The 19,100-nt window shown below is 39.4% G+C and overlaps 1 protein-coding gene across 3 annotated transcripts in view; it reads right to left on the bottom strand.

The window, feature by feature from the left end:
• Positions 1-15,468, bottom strand: part of PPP2R5E (protein phosphatase 2 regulatory subunit B'epsilon) — a 176,076-nt gene extending 160,608 nt beyond the window's left edge. For 2 of the 3 annotated variants that reach the window (XM_080659526.1, XM_080659528.1), the window contains exons 1-2: positions 14,863-15,468; positions 12,592-12,755 (exon numbers count right to left, since the gene is read on the bottom strand). In XM_080659526.1, the coding sequence (XP_080515652.1) occupies positions 12,592-12,748 (157 nt within the window). In that variant the 5' untranslated portion in view covers positions 12,749-12,755; positions 14,863-15,468. The remainder of the gene's footprint in view (positions 1-12,591; positions 12,756-14,862) is intronic. The other variant, XM_080659527.1, reaches the window with a different exon arrangement.
• Between the last annotated feature and the right edge of the window lie 3,632 nt (positions 15,469-19,100).

The raw sequence follows: 19,100 nt of genomic DNA, 5'->3' as shown, positions 1-19,100 counted from the left end.
CTCCCTCTCTAAAAATCAATGGAAAAAAATGTCCTCAGGTGAGGATTAACCAAAAAACAAAAAAAAAGAAAAGTTGTCCACAGTGTATTCCAAGGAGAGTAGCAAAAGTGCCAAGTTAGTGCCAGCAACAGTTCTAGTGAATCAGCAAACCTCTATCTGGTCTAAACCGGAGATGTGACAGGAACTGACTTGTTTTTTGTTAAGGCTGCTACACTGAAATTCATTTAATGTTTGTATACTATTTCTGCTCTCCACAGCTGATGAAATAAATACTATCTAATAAAGGACCCACTATATTTTGATATCTGAACAATCAGCATATTCATTCATTCATTCATTCATTCATTCAATAAACACTTATTCCCTATCTCCTTACACACCAGACACTGCTAGCTCTCTCAATCAGAGCCAAAATGACTGAGGATAAAACCAGAAAATGAAACTTATGCCCAGATCCTATCAAAGCATTTGGCAACCTTTGATTATCATAAGCCTTTCAGATTCAGAGACTCTGTTCTGTCCACTTTTTGGCTAACCAGAGTAGGCCATAATCATAAAACTTTGTAGTTAAAGCCATGCTCAATTTATTACACAACTACATTGCACAAAAACACTCTTCATTTTTAAAAAGTTCTTTAAAAGAATATTTAAAATACAAACCAGAAAAGAAAAAGGAATGAGTAAGAAGTGATTTTATAAGTTAGCACCATTTTATATATAGGGTGTCCCAAAAAAATGTATGCACACTTTAACAGCGGATAACTCACTTAATTTTTCACTCCTTTTCAGGTTTAGCTGATTTGAAATAATGAGTGAAGCCAGACTAAGCTTTGAAGTAAGAAAATTTATCCTAAAGTTCCATTAGACTTTTTTTATGGGGATACATAAAAGAGAAAGCTTATGGTACAAAACCAGCAACAGTAGACAGATTGAGGATACACAAATACCGAATGAAATTATTTTTAATGTTTGCCATTCCATTGCTTCCTGTTATCAGCAGTGCCTGTACCAGAACAGCCATCAGTTTGAAAACAGGCATTGACAAAAAAAAATTATTCATTTCTGTAGATTCTTTTAAATTTTGAAATGAACTGTATGTTAACAAACACTGACCTTATAATCATTCAAAGTGTGTATACATTTTTTGGGACACCCTCTACATGAAGATTTTCCTTCCTCACTGAGAGGATGGGTTTCATTCAACAGGAACTCATTGAGCAGGGAAGATGTGAAGGGAGCACTTATCCTAGACCCGTGGTCGGCAAACTGCGGCTCGCGAGCCACATGTGGCTCTTTGGCCCCTTGAGTGTGGCTCTTCCACAAAATACCACAGCCTGGGAGAGTCTATTTTGAAGAAGTGGCGTTAGAAGAAATTTAAGTTTAAAAAATCTGGCTCTCAAAAGAAATTTCAATCGTTGTACTGTTGATATTTGGCTCTGTTGACTAATGAGTTTGCCGACCACTGTCCTAGACCATGGGAATTCAATCATGAATGGACATGAATCCTGACCTCAAGGATGAAAATATCATAACAACTATCAATTACCAAGTGCCTACCATGTCTCAGCACTGGTCTGGGCATTTCATATATATCACCTCTCAAACTAATCCTGCAAGGCAGATATTATCACCACTTTACGGATGAGCAAACTGAGGCTCTAAGAAGATCATTTGTCCAAGGTCACCTAACAGGCAAGGAAAATTGGCTGGAATTCTAGGACTATCTGGCTCACAAACCTATCCACTTTCCATGACTCTACCTGCTGGACACGCAATATCTTTGTCTTCATCGTCAGTCTACCTAGCCTCCCACGCTAGGTATTTCCAACCTGGCCATAGCTCTATATGTTGTCCCAAGCAAACCTACCTGCAAAATGACTTAGGAAGAAAAAATACAGAAAGATGAAAAAAATAAATGTCAAAATTCTTTTTTTTTTTTAACAGATGAATGGGGGTGGGGGAGAGAACAACTATAGGGGACTGTCTCTTTCTTTAATAAAGCTGAAATCAAACAGTATATACACCTACAGTGTCCTGCCTCAACTGAGGCTCTCATTGTTAAGTCTTAGAGTCTTTATTTAAAATCTTTAAAATAAAAAGTAAGAACTCAAGGTAGAACAGAAACATCAGCATCTACCAGCTCAGGAAGATAACTTGAAGAATTCTGATTGACATTCCAATTCAACCACACTAGACTCTGAACTGCCAGTTATTTCTTGGAACCTTGGTCCCCTCATTCTATACCTACTTCAAAATTATATGTTCATGTTGCTTTTGTGAATATTTTCATTCACACTTATTTTATTTGAATTTATTATGAAAGGAAAAACATCCACTGGGGTTGAGTACATTTTCTTCTCTCAATAGAATCTGAAGACATATCAATGACAACACGCATTATCATTGAGGTAAGTATGAGAAATGAGTGGTTTGGACATTGTAATAACCATAACTTCCCAAATTTTCTAGATCTAAATAAAGACTAACGACAGGTTTCCCTGCTAATCACAATTATAGATGCTCAACAAATTCATAATTTCAGTTCACAAAAATAGCGTTAGGTAAAAACTCACAGATGAAGAAAAATTTCTAACACATGTAAAATTCATATTCTAAGCCACCTGCTCCAAAGATACTTTTGCAAAACTCCTAGCAACATCGTTAGATATTTTTTTTAGATTCTTTCTTTCATTTTTTTCAATGTTCCCACTCAATGAAAGATGTTAGGTTACCAGCTATTTCCTATCTGTGTCCAGGTAACATTCACCAACCGCTCAGCAACCACCAACAATCCCTCCCCATGATTCACAGTGATAATGTTCAGTGTCATCACACATATCCATCTCCCCAATCTCCCCCAACACATCACCCATACCAACTGGGGAAGACAGGTGAACACAAGGTCTTAACATCTGCCATAGAGCAAAGCAGCTCACACTTGGCTAGTCTAGTCCTTGGGTCTGGTAGTATACTGACTCTGACAGCTTCCAAATGTTACTTCACTCAAAAATGCTTTTTAAATGCTTTTAAAAGTTCATTAGCAAATGCAATAGATAGTGATTTATTGTTTCACTTAAACAATTTAGTCTATGATAGACTTAATGGAGTTTAAAAAACAAATAGCCACTTACCTAAATATAAAATACAGAAATAAATCATCTTTAAAAGATCCACTTTAGCCCAGCTGGCGTGGCTCAGTGGTTGAATGTCGACCTATGAACCAGGAGGTCATGGTTCCTTCCATTCTCCGTCAGGACATATGCCGGGTTGCAGGCTCGAACCCCAGTTTGGGGGTGTGCAGGAGGCAGCCGATCAATGATTCCCTCACATCATTGATGTTTCCATCTCTCTCTCCTTCATGCTTCCTCTCTGAAATCAATAAAAATATCTTACAGGGAAAAAAAAGAAGATCCACTTGAAACCCAGATCTTAAAATACCCATCAGTAGTATTTATAAATAAATAATAATAACATCAACAATGACAGCAAAGACAGCTAATATTTATATAACACCATGATCTGGAACCTACTCTAAACATTAACTATGTTAACATAATCCTCAAAATCACCTTATGGAAAAGTTTTTGATCTCTCATCTTTTTCAAATGAATCAAGCAAAACTTCATGACTATCTCACCAAGAAAGACACAAAGAACTATGATACCCTAATGTGAAAAAATTATTCTCTTTAGAGATAGTACAAAATTATAAACAACCTTGCTAAAAAATAATAGGGGAATCTTTCTAGACAAAAAATGTAGGTGTAGTGTTCTATTTACATTACCATGCAAAAGAAAAATAATATTCCATTAAGTAAAACCTTAAGAAAATATAATTTCACCAATACTATATTGATATTAAATATAAACTTGTACTCACAAGATAGCACATTATTTGACTAATCATAAAATGATTCTAAAATTATTTTTAAATTCATTAACGATTAAGGTACAAGAGTGGTCATTTAAGGACTGTCAAAGACTCCAAACTCTACAGTCCTTTTACTTATTTTGTTGGACTCTCCCACAGGTCAGGGCTTTCCCTCTTACGTAAACCATCTCAAATCCAGTTCTGCTTCAAGCACTGGTACAGAACGAAAAGCACTCACTCCACTCAATTTTCACCACCCACAGAAGGCAGCACAGATAACAAAAAATAATTAAAATCATAATAGCTCGAGAAAATTTAAAATTAGCAAGTGACAAGGAGGTGGATTCAATTTTTAACTTCATTCAAATTATCAAATTTAAAATACTTTCAATTGTTTATTTTTCCAATCTTCATAGTAACCATAACATCACCAATGTTAATTGCTTTGCCTAACTGTACTTTTATTGTTGCTTGCATCCTCATTTGATGAACTTCAACTGGTGCTGACAGTAATTCTAGCTCTAATCTTCTAAACATTTATTCTTTTAATGAATTCAATCTATTGTATTATGTCCCCCACTATTCCAAGCAGCAGTTCATAACCCAGTGAATTAAAACACATGAAAACTTAAGATCATAAACTTCAAAAACACAGGGCCACTTATAGAGCATATAGCTGGACGTGCAGATGGATTTTATTTAAATTTAAAAAGACATTTTGTACATTGCACATTTATAATCTGAAAGTAAATTGGTAATATTATTTTAAAGAAAGCAATAATTAAGTGATTTGTTTTCAAAGAAACTTCAGTATCATCAAATGACAAGCATCCCCATGTTATCATAACAAGAAAAAAGAACTTTTCAATTCCAAATCCAACAATAAGACTATCTCAGAGTAATCTTCCAGTTATTTTCAAAGAAACCTCAGTATCATAAAATGACAAGCACGATGTTCCCATGACAAAAGAACTTTTTCTAATTCCAACTCCAATGATAAGACTATCTCAATGTAATTATAGTGCTATTAATCATCACATAGAACAAAAAAAAATTTTAAGTACAACACTGGAACATATAAGCATGAGAGGAAAATATTATTTCTCACAACTGAGTAAGGAGTTTATGGGTAATTTATATATTCTATAGTTGTATATTTACAGATATGTACAAGGACAGGATCAAGGACAAATTTTAACCCAACTTGAATGATTTGGTCCTGACAATGTAAACAGCCACATCAGTCTCTGACCTCCAGCTATAATAATGGCCTATAATGACCTTTTGAGAAGAACATCAACCTTCTTGATTTGCTCATTACTGTGTTCCGAGGGCAGTGCCTGGTGCATCATACTGTTCAGAAATTTGATGAATGAACTGACTGGATTATACAGCCCACAGCACAATTACAAAAAATAAAATTTAAGGCCCTTAGAGGAGACCATTTAGCCAGGCCATATGTAGACTCCTTTCACTGCTGTTTGCTTCATATATACTTTGAAAAGCATTTGCACTTGATTTATTTCATTCAAGCAGCACCATAATTCAAGAATATGAGTACAGGGTCTACTACTCCTAAGCCCAAGGGCTTCTAAAGTATACACCATTTCTAGAACATCCCACTAAACCAGAAAAGCCTAAATAAATTCCACCATTAGTTGAAATGCCTTTTACAATGTTAAGATATAAATCTAAACACAACAAACTATAGCTCTATCCAAAATCTTTTAAGAAAAACTAAACCTAGTTAGTGAAGTACTCTTTCTCAACATCCAAAGGTTATGTCAAAGTTCCTCATACCTGAAACCTTACAGACAGATCTCCCCTATCCAGCCACATCCAAGTAAATTTCAGAACTAAGTTTTAGAACGTCATCTTAACTGTTATTGATTAAAATATCCTTAAGCTTTCTTAAAGTGAAAGGAATATTATTTCTAGATGACTGGTTACTGTTAAAAACACCAGTTCGTTGTATTAGTTGTAGATGGAGATCAAATGTAGAAGGAAGCATGGAAGGACAGGGCAGAACAGAGAGCCCAAAAATGTCCTTCATTTTTAAAAGTCCCTTGTATCAATGTGCTTTCAAGTCATTTTGACTTTTGCTCACAAATTAGGTAAAAACACCAGTCCTTCTGATGCATCACTATCTTTTTGGAAAATTATCTTGATGAGACAAAGATTGAAGTAGCTTCCTGACCCTCAAAAGAAACTCATTTTTGCTACAAATGTCCTTGGATTCCAAAATATTCATTCAAAAAGAAAGTGTTATATGCCTATATCGTGCAAGTCACACAATATCTATGACTTCCAAATTGATAATTTCAGATAGCTCCTTAGAAGCCTGAACCCACTCAGAAGTCTCACTATATGTCCTTATAAAATGTGACAGAGAAGTACCCCCTTCTATTTCCAAATATCCTCTTCTAAGGATGCTTTGGTAAAAAAGGATAATTCGAAAGCCTGTATCTTCCTTATTAAAAGACAGTACTTTTCCTGAATTGATGCCAAGTCCCGATTTTCTCCATGTTCTTTTTAATGTTTTACCATTTTATTTTGAACAGTGTTCCAGGCACAAACAACCACGAATTAATTAAATTAAAATATAACATCACCGCCCTAACCGGTTTGGCTCAGTGGATAGAGCGTCGGCCTGCGGACTGAAAGGTCCCAGGTTCGATTCCGGTCAGGGGCATGTGCCTTGGTTGCGGGCACATCCCCAGTGGGGGGTGTGCAGGAGGCAGCTGATCGATGTTTCTAACTCTCTATTCCTCTCCCTTCCTCTCTGTAAAAAATCAATAAAATATTTAAAATATATATATATATATATATATATATATATATATATATATATATAACATCACCATAAAATGAAAGTCTTTCATGGTGCCCACATAAATGGATGAACTTCGGCCAGATCTCCCCTTAACACTTTGTGTTCTGAAACAAGATCCAGGTTCAGAGGAGTAACTCAAAGAAAGATGGATGACAAACGGAATGATAACAGAAGGACTATTTATTAAGCAACCAAACACACATTAGGCAGTTTACCCACCTGATCTCATCCTTCACTACCACCTCGGAAAGTATCAGTCCCATTTTATAAGAATGGAAATTGAAGCTCCAACACTCAGTTCACCAAGCTCAGTTCACAAAGCTAGGATAATCGCCTGGACTTGAACCTACACCCTTTCCTATAACAAGCTAATTCCCCTAAATGGAAAGATGAATGGTAAAGGACACCACTGCCAGAATGCTGCCAGTTTACCAAACCCTAACCTCCCCGTGACTGACATGCCTTTACTGTGACAGCATTTGAGTCCTACAGGAGTCCAGAGCAGCATCTTCCCCCTCCCCACCATTGTGAGGTGCTACCCTTCCTGCCTGCCTCGTGGCTACACTGAGGCCCACTATTCTACCATGAGTCTTTCCCATCACCACCTACCTATATGTTCCCACAGTGCTACTGCCTGCCTGGCTGTTCTTCCCTTCTTCTCTCTGCTTCTCTTTCTTATCACTTCAGTATCCTCACAATTTTCAGGTTCCTTCCAAAGGTAGTAAGATGATTCACTTAGTACATAATCCCAGCCCAACATGAGCAAGATGGCAATTAGCTCCCATGCTCACCTGTGTTCATCTACTGTTAGTGCGCATAATAGGCACTGGCTCTGGAACCTGACGGGCCTCGGGTCCCAACCATGGCTCTCTCTGCAGGACTGGGCAAGTTACTTGGCTCAGTTAACTGCAGACATCCTGTTCTTGGTGTTGTTGGGAAGCTCAATGTAACACCATATATTATATCGCTTGGCACACAGCAGAACCGACAGCCACTGCTTCTCTTCTCCTTCTAAACTATTTATTCACCAGCAAAGATAACTTGAGTTTCTCCTCCCAACTTCTTCCAGGTCCCCAGCTATTCCAGGAAAATGCTTTTTCATAGGCACACTCAATTTTACCATTGGTAGTCCTAGTTACCTAGCTTAATTTTTCAAACAACCCCCCTATAGTCATGCAGTAACTTCTACCTTCAAACACCTTTTAGAATTCTTTCTGACATAAAAAAGAATTAAAAATCAGGAGAGACATGCAGAAGAAACCTCATGAGGTCTCCTTTCTACAGAAAGGGATTATATGACAAGTTATCGCTCTCTGCTCTGAGTAAGGAAAATGATGCCTACCAGCCAAAGCAGCAGTTTCCTAGCCTTTGGAGAAAATCCGCTGAAAGCTCTAAAGCCTTTGCCCTGAAAAATGTCAATCTGCACACAGACATAAAATACCATCTAGAATTTCAAGAGGGTCAAGGGCCCCCTGAAACCCACCCACCAACAGCCAGGTAAGAGCCCTGGACAAAGAACCACCTATGATACTCCTGAAACTGGCAAAATCCTCAATTCAGATTTTGTTTCTTTGAAGTGCAATAAATTCAAAAACCTGGACAAAAGAAGAAGTTTTCTCATTCACCTCTTCACCTCTCTCTGTGGCTCAAAAACAAAATGCTACAAAACTAACAAGGCTCAAAACCTGAAGAGGCGGTTCATTCACTCTTAGAAGCAAGATCTCAAAACAAGGATGTGCTAGGGCCAGTGCATGTATTGGGGATGAGCAAGGGAAAAGGAGGTACAAAAATTAAGAATTAGAACTCTTTACATTTTATTTTTCAATATCACCCTTTAGAACTTCCTTTGTTCATGTATGTTCTTAAGAAGCATTACATATTTGTATAATAGCACAAGTATGCAATGTATAAATAGATATACAGGGTGTCCCCAAAAAATGTATACACACTTTCACAGCTGATAGCTCAATTTTGAAAATGAAATGTATTTTAATAAACATTGCCTTTATAATTATTCAAAGTGTGTATATACATTTTGGGGGACACTTTGTATATGTTCTTTTTACTGATAGGAGTAACCAATTACAAAAAATGTTTGAAGACCCTGTCCTAGTAGACAACTGCCAATTAAGTTATTTAACAAAAATATTATCTAATAATTCTCCACAAATGGAATTTACCTTGAAAGTAAATTCTTATTCCTGAAATCAGAAGTCAGTGTGAAACTGATGTTGACTAAACAATAATGCTGAGATTGCTCCAAAAGAACTAGTTCTCCTTTTTGCTTTAAAAGTCTAATTCTCACAGCTATACATACATGCTCCATATTTTTCTTCCTTAAATGAAAATAATCCATGTAATGTATTTAAAAAATGGAAATCAACTAAAAAACAATGATAAGCATTTTCCATTACACAGTTCTTCCTATACTTACAATAATTAATATTCAACTCCTACGATGTACCCAGCACTGAGCTAAATGTTTTACCTACTTGAAGGCATTGACTCTCTGAGGTGAATTCTAATACTCTTCTAGGGGATGGGGAGGAGAAGGGGGGTCCTAATATAAAGTGACAGGAGAAGATTGAACTTTGGGTGATGGGCACATAGTGCAATATACAGATCTTGTAACATAGAGACCAATATCTGAAACCTATATGTTCATGTTGACCAATGTTACCCCAATCAATTTAATAAATAAATATATTTTTTTAAATACTGCTACTACTACTCTCCTAATTTTGGAGATTTTCAAAAAAAACACTGCTTAGAGGTCACATAGCTATGAGTGGACCCAAAATTGAAACCTACCTATGTGTGACCCCAGGGCCTCTATTCTTACCTCAGGAAGGCCACCTGCCTTCCTTAGATAATATATGTTACATATATTAAGTATATATTATTATATATTAGGTAACAATACAATAATTGTTGTTCAATCAATATGTTCCTATGCTTAATTCTACTGTAACCTAATAATAAGATCCCTGCTTGTTTTCATAAAATCTTCAAATACAAAGGGTAGAAAAATATTTTTAAATAGTAAAAGAGGATGTCATCACTGGTAAAGAAACCAGAGCTACGTTAGTCAGCCTTTCTGAAATAATCTAGAAACTTTACTGTTCTTTTTTTTTTTTTTAATATATTTTTATTGATTTCAGAGAGAAGAAGGAGAAGAGAGAGAAACATCAATGATGAGAGGGAATCACCGATCGGCTGCCTCCTGCACACCCCCCACTGGGGATCGAGCCCGCAACCCAGGCATGTGCCCTTGACTGGAATCGAACCTGGGACCCCTCAGTCTGCAGTCCAACGCTCCATCCATTGAGCCAAACCAGCTAGGGCTACTGTTCTTTTTTAAGCACTAAAAAATCTAATTAATATTAAAAGCTAACATTATAAAATAAAAGATTTGACAAAAGAAAATTTGATCATAAAACCCTGCTCTAAAAGTCCATTATAAATTTCAGGTATGCTATTCTCTCAAACTGTATTTTTTTAAAGTCTGGTGATCTGATCAACCCATGATTCAGTGCCCAAATAGCAGCACAAAAATGGGGTTTCACTGCGCTTAACATCTTAACTTCTGTAAAATGGAAATGATTAATCCCCTTAAGTAAAAGGAATCACTCTTAATATGTCATATATGAAATACACTCCATCCTCTTACCACAAGATACCACTGCAGTTTTCAACTTGAAACATGCAGAATTTCCAGAGCAAAAAACCATTCTCAGGAGTTCAAGTGAATACTCAGCAAGTTGATCCCTCTATAAATAAAGTCTTCATTAAACAACGTTATAATTTTGTATAAATTACAAGTTAAATTTTCATGGCCTGGATTTGAGGAAAAAAAATTTTAATATTTAGGAAAGAAAAATAAATGTCTATCCTACTATGATGTCAACTAACAATGTTCATTCATTTACTAACAATCACTTATTGAATGCCAACTATGTATTGTCAACTAAAAATGTTCATTCATTTACTAACAAACACTTATTGAATGCCAACTATGTATTAGGCACTGATGTAGGAACTAGAGATAAGAGAAACAAGGTTCCTAAACCAAAGAAGATTATATTCTAACTAGAGGCCCAATGCACGAAATTCATGCATGGGTAGGGTTCCTAGGCCTGGCCAGCAATCAGGGCCAATCTGTGGGGCGATGGCGGGGTGATGGGGGGGCAGAGGGAGGAGGCTCCCCCCACTGGCACCCGCCTTGGCCAGCCTGGTGCCATCCGCTTGCCACTGGCGCCACCGCCTCCCTCTGCCAGGCGCCCAGCCCAGCGGGGTGATGGGCCCCCCCCCCCCCCGCCCTCACTGGCACCCGCCTTGACTGGCCTGAGGCCTGCAGGCTGGGGGCAGCTCCTGCATTGAGCGTCTGCTCCCTGGTGGTCAGTGCGCATCATAGCAACCAGTCGATGGGTTGACTGTCTGCCCCCTGGTGGTCAGTGCACTTTATAGCAAGCGGTTGAGTGGTCTTAGCATATCATTAGCATATTACACTTTGATTGGTTGAACGGCCGACTAGTCAACCAGACACTTAGCATATAAGCTTTTATTATATAGGATATCAGAGTAAATAAGTAACTAGAGAATCCAATGTATGCCTCCCAACTTTGTATTTCAAGCATGGTTAATTTTATCCCTAGAGAGTTTTTTTCATTTTTCTTCCAAAGTCTCATAAAGACTATTTTTTTCCTTTAAGCAAAATCTTCAGTCAGAATATTCCCCTCCCCTCCCAACTCATAAAAGCTCATCTTTACTAACTGGTAAACATACCATCTTTACAATAATCAGTATTCATTTAGTGTCCACTGATTTCAAGTATAAATATTAGAATCTCATTTATGAATCTCCCTCCCTTTAAAAAAAAATGTTCACATGAAAAAAAATACAAGCTTAAAATATCCTAAGCTAAATTTTAAGGATCCTCTTGTCAATCTAGTTTTTCCTATAATAACTTCTGGTTTCACAAACCGTTACAAAAATAAATGTTCATGAATGAACTAGCAAACCAGGTTTTGATTTCCTCTAAGCCAATATAGTGCCTTATGTTGTGCATGTCCCCTTTCTCTTTGCTCCTAAGTGTGAGGCAGACAAAACTCTACCTTGAAAGACAGATTCTGATAGATTCCATGACATAGATGCTATGTTTCAACACATTTCAAACAATGCCTGTTCATGAACATAAAGCAAACAGATAAAAATTTAAAAAGGAACCAAAAGTATCCACCTACCTAAACCAAAGTTGAAAGGTCTAATTTAGAAAAAACAAGTTCATATTTAAAAACTAGTCCTTAATTTATTCCAATATAAAGAGAAAATATTATTAAACAAGTATGATCACCACATATACTTTTTATTTGTACTATCTGAAAACAAGAATGTATGTAATCAATTACTACCTGACCATCTTTTTCTTGATTTTTAAAAATGAACTCTTTCAAACATCATTTTTTATATGTAAGTTAATGGTACCATCTCCTCTATTAGGTCTACTTCCTGTAATTAAGACTGTACACTTTTAAACTGTCATGGCACACAGCATGTACATCGAAATGTCAAAGGAAAAATAAAGACCCAGACATCTTAAAGTTTCTCTGGCAGTCAATTTTCCTACTTATCAATGTGAGAAATCCTCCTGATAATAAGTTGTTTTTTTTTTCCATTTATCCACAGTTATTTATATTAAATTGAGCCCTTTAAAAGTGAGAAAGGGTGTATCTGGTCACACACCAAAAACTTCAACAAGTCTGAAATTTTCCATCCCTCAATTTGTGACACAAAAATTTAACAAATATGAAACTCTACAAAAAGGAAATTATATATAGATATAAAAAGATGAACTGAAAAGAAACCCTTCACCTGGTCATGAGCCTTACCTTTCAGCAGTGGCAGAGGTGTTAACTCAATAGGCTTGCCTTGAGACCTAAACTGTGAGGAACTTTGCGACCTCTTCTGTCTGGCTTTTCTGACGGACTTCCGAGAAAATCCGTCTACTTTATCCACTGATGGAGGAGTAGTTGGTGCTGAGGACATATCCCTACTGAAGAGAAAGAGGTAATGTAAACATATTCCCAAGGCTAAAGCATAAATGTGAGTTGCACAAATTCTAAAATTCCCATATACAATATTCATGAAAATGGGAATATGTAAAAAAGAAAGCAAATAAAATCAACTAAGGAAAGTCATATTTAATGAGAAAACATAAAAATTTGGTGACAAACAGAAGTAATATAACTACCATATAAGCAATACTGTAATTCTAAGGTATTATGCTGTTCCTGCTATGATAAGCATCAAAGATGCTCATTTAGACTTGAAGAACTCTATGCTATCTACTCATTTTCTAACTATAAAGCTCTTCTCATCTTGAGATTCCTGAAGTAATGTTGGAGGTATTCTACAGCTGGAAAACTTCCATTAATACATTTTCCCAAGATATTTAATATTATGAATGGGACACGTATCGTACTTTAAGCATCTACACCAATGTATCGCAGCAAATGACATTTACAATTACTGAAACTATCTAGGCATGACTTTTAATGCAATTTGCTGGCTGTGTTTGCTATGATAAACTACAACACACTGCAAATAAGAACAGGCTACATTACTTTAAACAGAACACATAAAAGGCATAATTAAAATCATTTCAAAGACATCTTTTTTAATGAAGGCATCTTAAGTTATTAAAGCTTAATAAACAAAACTATGATGAAATCATGCACCAGAGTTGAAATGAAAACTTAAATCCACAGCCCACTTAGACAACCAAGCTGAGTTCCCTTTAAGTTCATTATCAAATATTAATTTTCAATCCATCAAACTGATGAGACTGAACAGTTCTTTTGGATTTTTTAATCCTGTCAAATTATTAAAATGAAGGCTATTTCCTAAAAGTAACGTGTTAAGCTCAATTTCATTCAACAATTTAAAAAGATGCCATTATTTCCCTGCAAGATTAATGGCAGACTGGAATAGAAATAATGTATATGGGGGAAATGCTGTCATTCCAAACATAAGACAAATGTTTTTTAATCTCTAAATGAAAGGGTAAGCTAGTTTCTTTCTGAACCTGTAAGAATAAAAAGTTATCTCAATAACCTGGTTTCTGATAAAGTAAAAATAACAAAAACATTAAAAAACACACGTACAAAAAAAAAAAAAACAACACAAAAAACCATATGATACTGAGGGTTGAAATTCTGGTTCTCTTTTTTAAAAAAAAAGTTTTTAGAAATTTATCTGTTCGTCTTAAGTAACATGTGACAGATTCAAAATGGAATTGTAAACTATGTATGACCACAGAAGAAGGAAGATCACTTAAAATTTTTCATAATGACTGCATCAGCGAAAAGCTCCACATCATATTTGTATACTGTAAATTTAGGGGCCGCTTTTCCCATCTGGTATGTGAATTATTTAGATTTCATTTAACCGTAACAGCCCAGTATTTCAGTAAATCCTGTTCCTCCATTACTCTTTTTATCTCTTCTTTATTCCTCATCTCCCACCTGTAAAAGTGGTTTATTGAAAGCAATTTTTTTTAATCACTTGGCCCTTCTGTCCGTGGCCAAGAATAAACGTCAAGGATCTCAACCCTGAAGCGCTGCAGAACTGAACGTGCAGTAGCAGCGGGGCAAAGCCCGGGGAAACAGGTTTCGCCCTGGACCAAGGCGCCCGAAGCTTTATCATCCTCTAAGCACCGGGCATTTCCAAGGCTCAGGATAATCCAAAGGAGGTAATGGGGTGGAGAACCACAGGGAAGAGGTTCGTCTGTAGAGATAGCTCACATATTCACTTTGCTCCTACCCACCCCCACCCCAAGCCCTGAAGATAAGCTGCTACAGAATCCTCACAACACCTATCTCCCTTTTTCTCCCCGCCCCGTCAGGGGATAAGGGGTACGAGAACACGCCTCCAATGCCGGAAGGTGGAGAAAAGCGGTAAGGGGGAAGAGTGCATGAGAGGCATCAGCCGAAGCATTTGCAGGTAAATCAGACAAGTGGGATGGGCCCGCACCCCAGCCCACCGCACTCCTCGCCTGCCCCGGCCAGGCCTTCCTGCGGCTGGTGCCCCACAGGCTCCCCAGGAAGACGGGGAGGAAGCAGAGAAGCGGGCGAACCCCGGTGCTGGAGGGACGAAGTTACCTTGAAGCTTCTGGGGAAGAATCCGAAGATGATCTGTGATTTTGAGGGGCGGGAGACGCGCGAGAGGGCCGCAGCGGGGGCGGGTGGCGGGACCCCGACTTGCGGGAGGAGGTCCGGACAGCGGCAGGGAGCCCGGGGCGAAGGCTGTCCGGCGCGGCGTCCCTCCGGTTCCGCGGCGGCGGCGCCTCTAGGCCTCACGGCCGGACCTGAACCTCAGCGCTCCGGCGGCGGCGGCAGCGGCCTCACGATCCTCCCCCACGGGCCCGTCCCATCAAATCGGCACCGACCCCGTTGCGGCTCCGCCGGTGGCTCCTCGCTCACATTCCCGGCGGGCGGCGCCTCAGCTCGTTGCCCCGGACCTGGCGGCGGCGGCGACGACGTGGGAAGGGGGAAGGGAGGGAGGAAGACTGGATCCGCAGCGGCAGCAGGCGAAGGAGGAGGAGCCGCTGGAGCTGGAGCCGCCGCTGCCAGAGTCGCCGTTCGGTACCCGCAGTGGGTGCCCGTCAATGCCCCTTTCTCTCTCCTATTGTCAATATCACCGGGCGGCTGAGTCCATGGCACAAGCGCAACCGAACCTTCTGGGCAGCAGCGCCCGCCCCCGGCGCCCACTCACTGGATGCTTCAAACGGGAAGCGAGGCCTCATTGGCCGGAGTCCGCCTTCACTCCCATGCCAGCATGTGCGGCTGAGAGCTGGTCAGGGATTGGCGGCGGGGGGGCGGAGAAACTGGAGGGTGGGAAGAGAGGAGAGCGAGGATTGGGCTGAGGGCGAGGGACCCGGATGCAGCCGCGAGCTCTGGCCGCGCTGCTGCCGCTTCCGCCAGGAGGCTGGGTGGCTTGAAGAGGGTGGTCAGTGCAGCCGCCAGGCCTGAGAGGAGCTCCCTAAACCCGGGAGGTGTGCGACGGACAGATCAATGAAATGGGTTTCCACGCATTGCGGAACCTCTGGGCGGCGATCGTCTTCAACCAGAGGATTCCAAGGCCACGATCGGCTAAGGGTGGGGGCACTCCCGGCTGGGATTCCGCCCCCTTCCGAGGCTAGGATGACCCTTCTGGGCTCGAGGAGCCCCACTCAGGATAGAAAGCAGCGCCGCGTAGACCGAAATAAGATACCCACCCGCGCCTGTGTAAATGGGTCCCTTGCAGCCTGCTGCGAAACCCCCGGCAATCGCTCCCCGCTGAACCTTGTGGGAGACCTGGCACCGAAATCTGAGCCCCTGGGGCCTGACCAAGGGTTAGGTATCGCTTCCAATTCTCTCTCACTTCGTCTCCTTTTCCCTAAACCTCTTTTTTTAATATCAGCTCCCGTCACGCTCCTGCAAGCCTTGTTTGAGGGCGGCTCGGTGTAGCTTATACAGGTGGGGATGCTGACCACGCTCCGCAATCATTTACTGGTATTAAGATCCTCCGCACCGTCCCTGCAACCGCACAGAGCTCAGAGAAACCCCCGCGCCGAGCTGTACGAACTTGGGAGCTTTTAATTGGCCGGTGGATCAGAAGGAGTTTGTGGAGAAGCCTTAACTCTAGCTAGAACAAGTGATAAAATATTTAGAAATGTGTTTGCGTCCTTGGCGAACCCTAGGCCAAATGGTGCGTTTCCAGATAATATTCTTGGATACTCACTCTATTTGGATGCACTCTACATACCTCTTGCGGGAGGGGGGCGGAGGGAAGGAAGAAAGAAATTCTTAATGCTAACTCCAAAGTCAGGGTACTTTGTTCAAAACTTAATAAATGGGGGGAGGGGAATAATTAACATTCATAATCCCTTAATCACTGTTAGCATATTAGTGTACTTCCCTCCAGTATTTTTTTCCTTTTAATATGCGTTGTTCTGTAGCCTAGTTTTTCCCCTCAGTATTATATCATGTTTTCCATACATCCATATCTATTTCCATAGGAAATAGAACCATAAATAAATAAAACTATATATACCATATGTGCAAGTGGTGACCCCCCAAAAAAGTGCATTACATTTCTCTTGTTTATGTTAACCATCAAGTTTTACACATTTCTATGCTCATTCCCAGAAATGGCTCCTGAGTGGAAAAGAAAATTTTTGTGCCATGAAAGTTAAAAAATATTCCAGTCTTGAACTGAACTGGGAACAGGAAAAGATGGTTCTCAGGTGAAAGCAGGCTCCCCCTACTGACTCCAAATGATTGGCCACTTTTAACAGTGCCCATTTTTGCTCTGATAAAGTTCATGAGGCCCTATAAAATTGGCTAAAATACCAGCCTCCTACCTCAATGAAGCTTAAATTTCCACATCTCAGTTTCGTTTACCAGTCTTTATGAAAACACTGTCCAAGAACTTGTTTAGTCAATTTCTGATTGAGGGTAAATGCAGAATTAAAGGAAGATTTTAAAGCCAACTCAATTTCCCTTGGCAACAGTTGAACCGTTAAAGAGTAGTGCACGTTTGAAAAGCTCACAGCTGTTGCTTAGAACATTTCACATTTTGTAGAGTGGGAATTTTGCTTGCAAATTATGGGTCTCTATAAAGACAATTCATTTCAAAACTGTTTCACTTTCTATAAAATGGCGGAGTAACTAAAATGAGCAGGTCTTTTTAAATCAAAACATCCTTGCCTATGTGAGAAACTGTTCCTTGAAACATCCTTGCCTCTGTGAGAAACCTCATTAGTTTCTAAAGGCGGTCCATGCATCCAAGGAGTGTGTGTACTCCAGGAATAGTGCAAGGCAATCCATTTGGGATGTAGGAGAAGAACATCTATTTATGCTTAATTCAAATTGGGAAAAGAAAGCATTAAGCTCAACTAATATTTTATATACAGAATGAGTATATAGCTCTGCACTCCGTCCATGGAATGGTTTCTTGGCTTAGAACAGCATAGATGTCCTCAAGAAAAAGTGGGAGTTACCCATTTCCAGAGGTTGGGTGTGGTGGTCCCATCAGTCATTCTCTGCCAACTTGTAGTGACATATTGAAGTTTGCTAGGTCCAGTTAAGTGGATTTACTGATTATATTATCTAGGTTTCATTAAACAAACCCATAGAAAATAAACAAGTGACTTTACCAGAGTCCCCTGCAAAGAAACCACAGGAAAACAAATGACAGAACTGACACTTCTAGTATCAGCTCTTTGACAACCACATTTTAAGTTAAAATTAAAATCTAGTAAATCCAACCAAATTTTGGCTTAAAAAAGATAATTCATCAAGAAGATTATTTGAAATGTGGATGTATAAGCTTTATCATTAACAATGAACTTCACTCTAGGCATTCATTGTATTTGAGGTATAAGCTAATGATGGTAGCATATGTATATACTTTATGAATAAATATACATACAGTGCCCTAGCCAGCTTGGCTCAGTGGATAGAGCTTCAGCCTGTGGACTGAAGGGTCCCAGGTTCAATTCCAGCCAAGAGCACATGCCTGGGTTGCGGGCTTGATCCCCAGTAGGGGGCATGCAGGAGGCAGCCCATCAATTATACTCTCTCATCATTGATGTTTCTATCTTTCTCTTCTTCTCCCTTCCTCTCTGAAATCAATAAAGAAATATATTTTTAAAAAATAAATAAATATACATGCAGTATATTTGTTTAAGAACTCCTCAAGAATATACTGATGGGAATGAATGATCAAAAACAGTGTAGATAATATAAAATGAAATACATTATAGCCATCTGGAAAGCCATTATCAAATGACAAAACACTGTCCATTGCTATCTGATGAAAGCACTCACTTTCCAGATATCAAGGCTGAGCTTATCATTAATCTGCTGGCAGGCTAGCCATGTGATAAGACTAGAAGACATAGACGATCAAATGGTGGCTGACGGGTGAAGTAAAGAAGGGCTAAGATGATACGCGGGAGCATCATCAAACCAATTATTAAGTAGAGAAGGAAAAGACCTATGTTGGTAAGACATCATCATCAGAGGTAGACTAGCCCAATTTGTGTGGGGGAGGTGGAGCTTGGTTTGGGCTGAGAGGAAGAAACAGTGAAAAAACCTGAGGCAAGAGCTGCTCTTTTAGGTAAAACAACTCGCACAACAGCTAGTGTAGACCAGGGACTTCTTTAAGCCATGTTTATCTGTATAGGGAACACCCTCAGCAGTGACATTTCCTTGGTCATAATTTAAATAGTGCAGTTAGCCTGGCTAGGGCGGCTCAGTGGTTGAGCATTGACCTATGAACCAGGAGGTCACCGTTAGATTCTGGTCAGGGCACATGCCCGAGTTGCAGGCTCAATCCCCAGTGTGGAGCGTGC

Source organism: Plecotus auritus (assembly GCF_963455305.1).
Source record: "Plecotus auritus genome assembly, chromosome: 1".
Taxonomy (NCBI): Eukaryota; Metazoa; Chordata; class Mammalia; order Chiroptera; family Vespertilionidae; genus Plecotus; species Plecotus auritus.
This window is presented reverse-complemented; position numbering and strand designations above follow the sequence as displayed.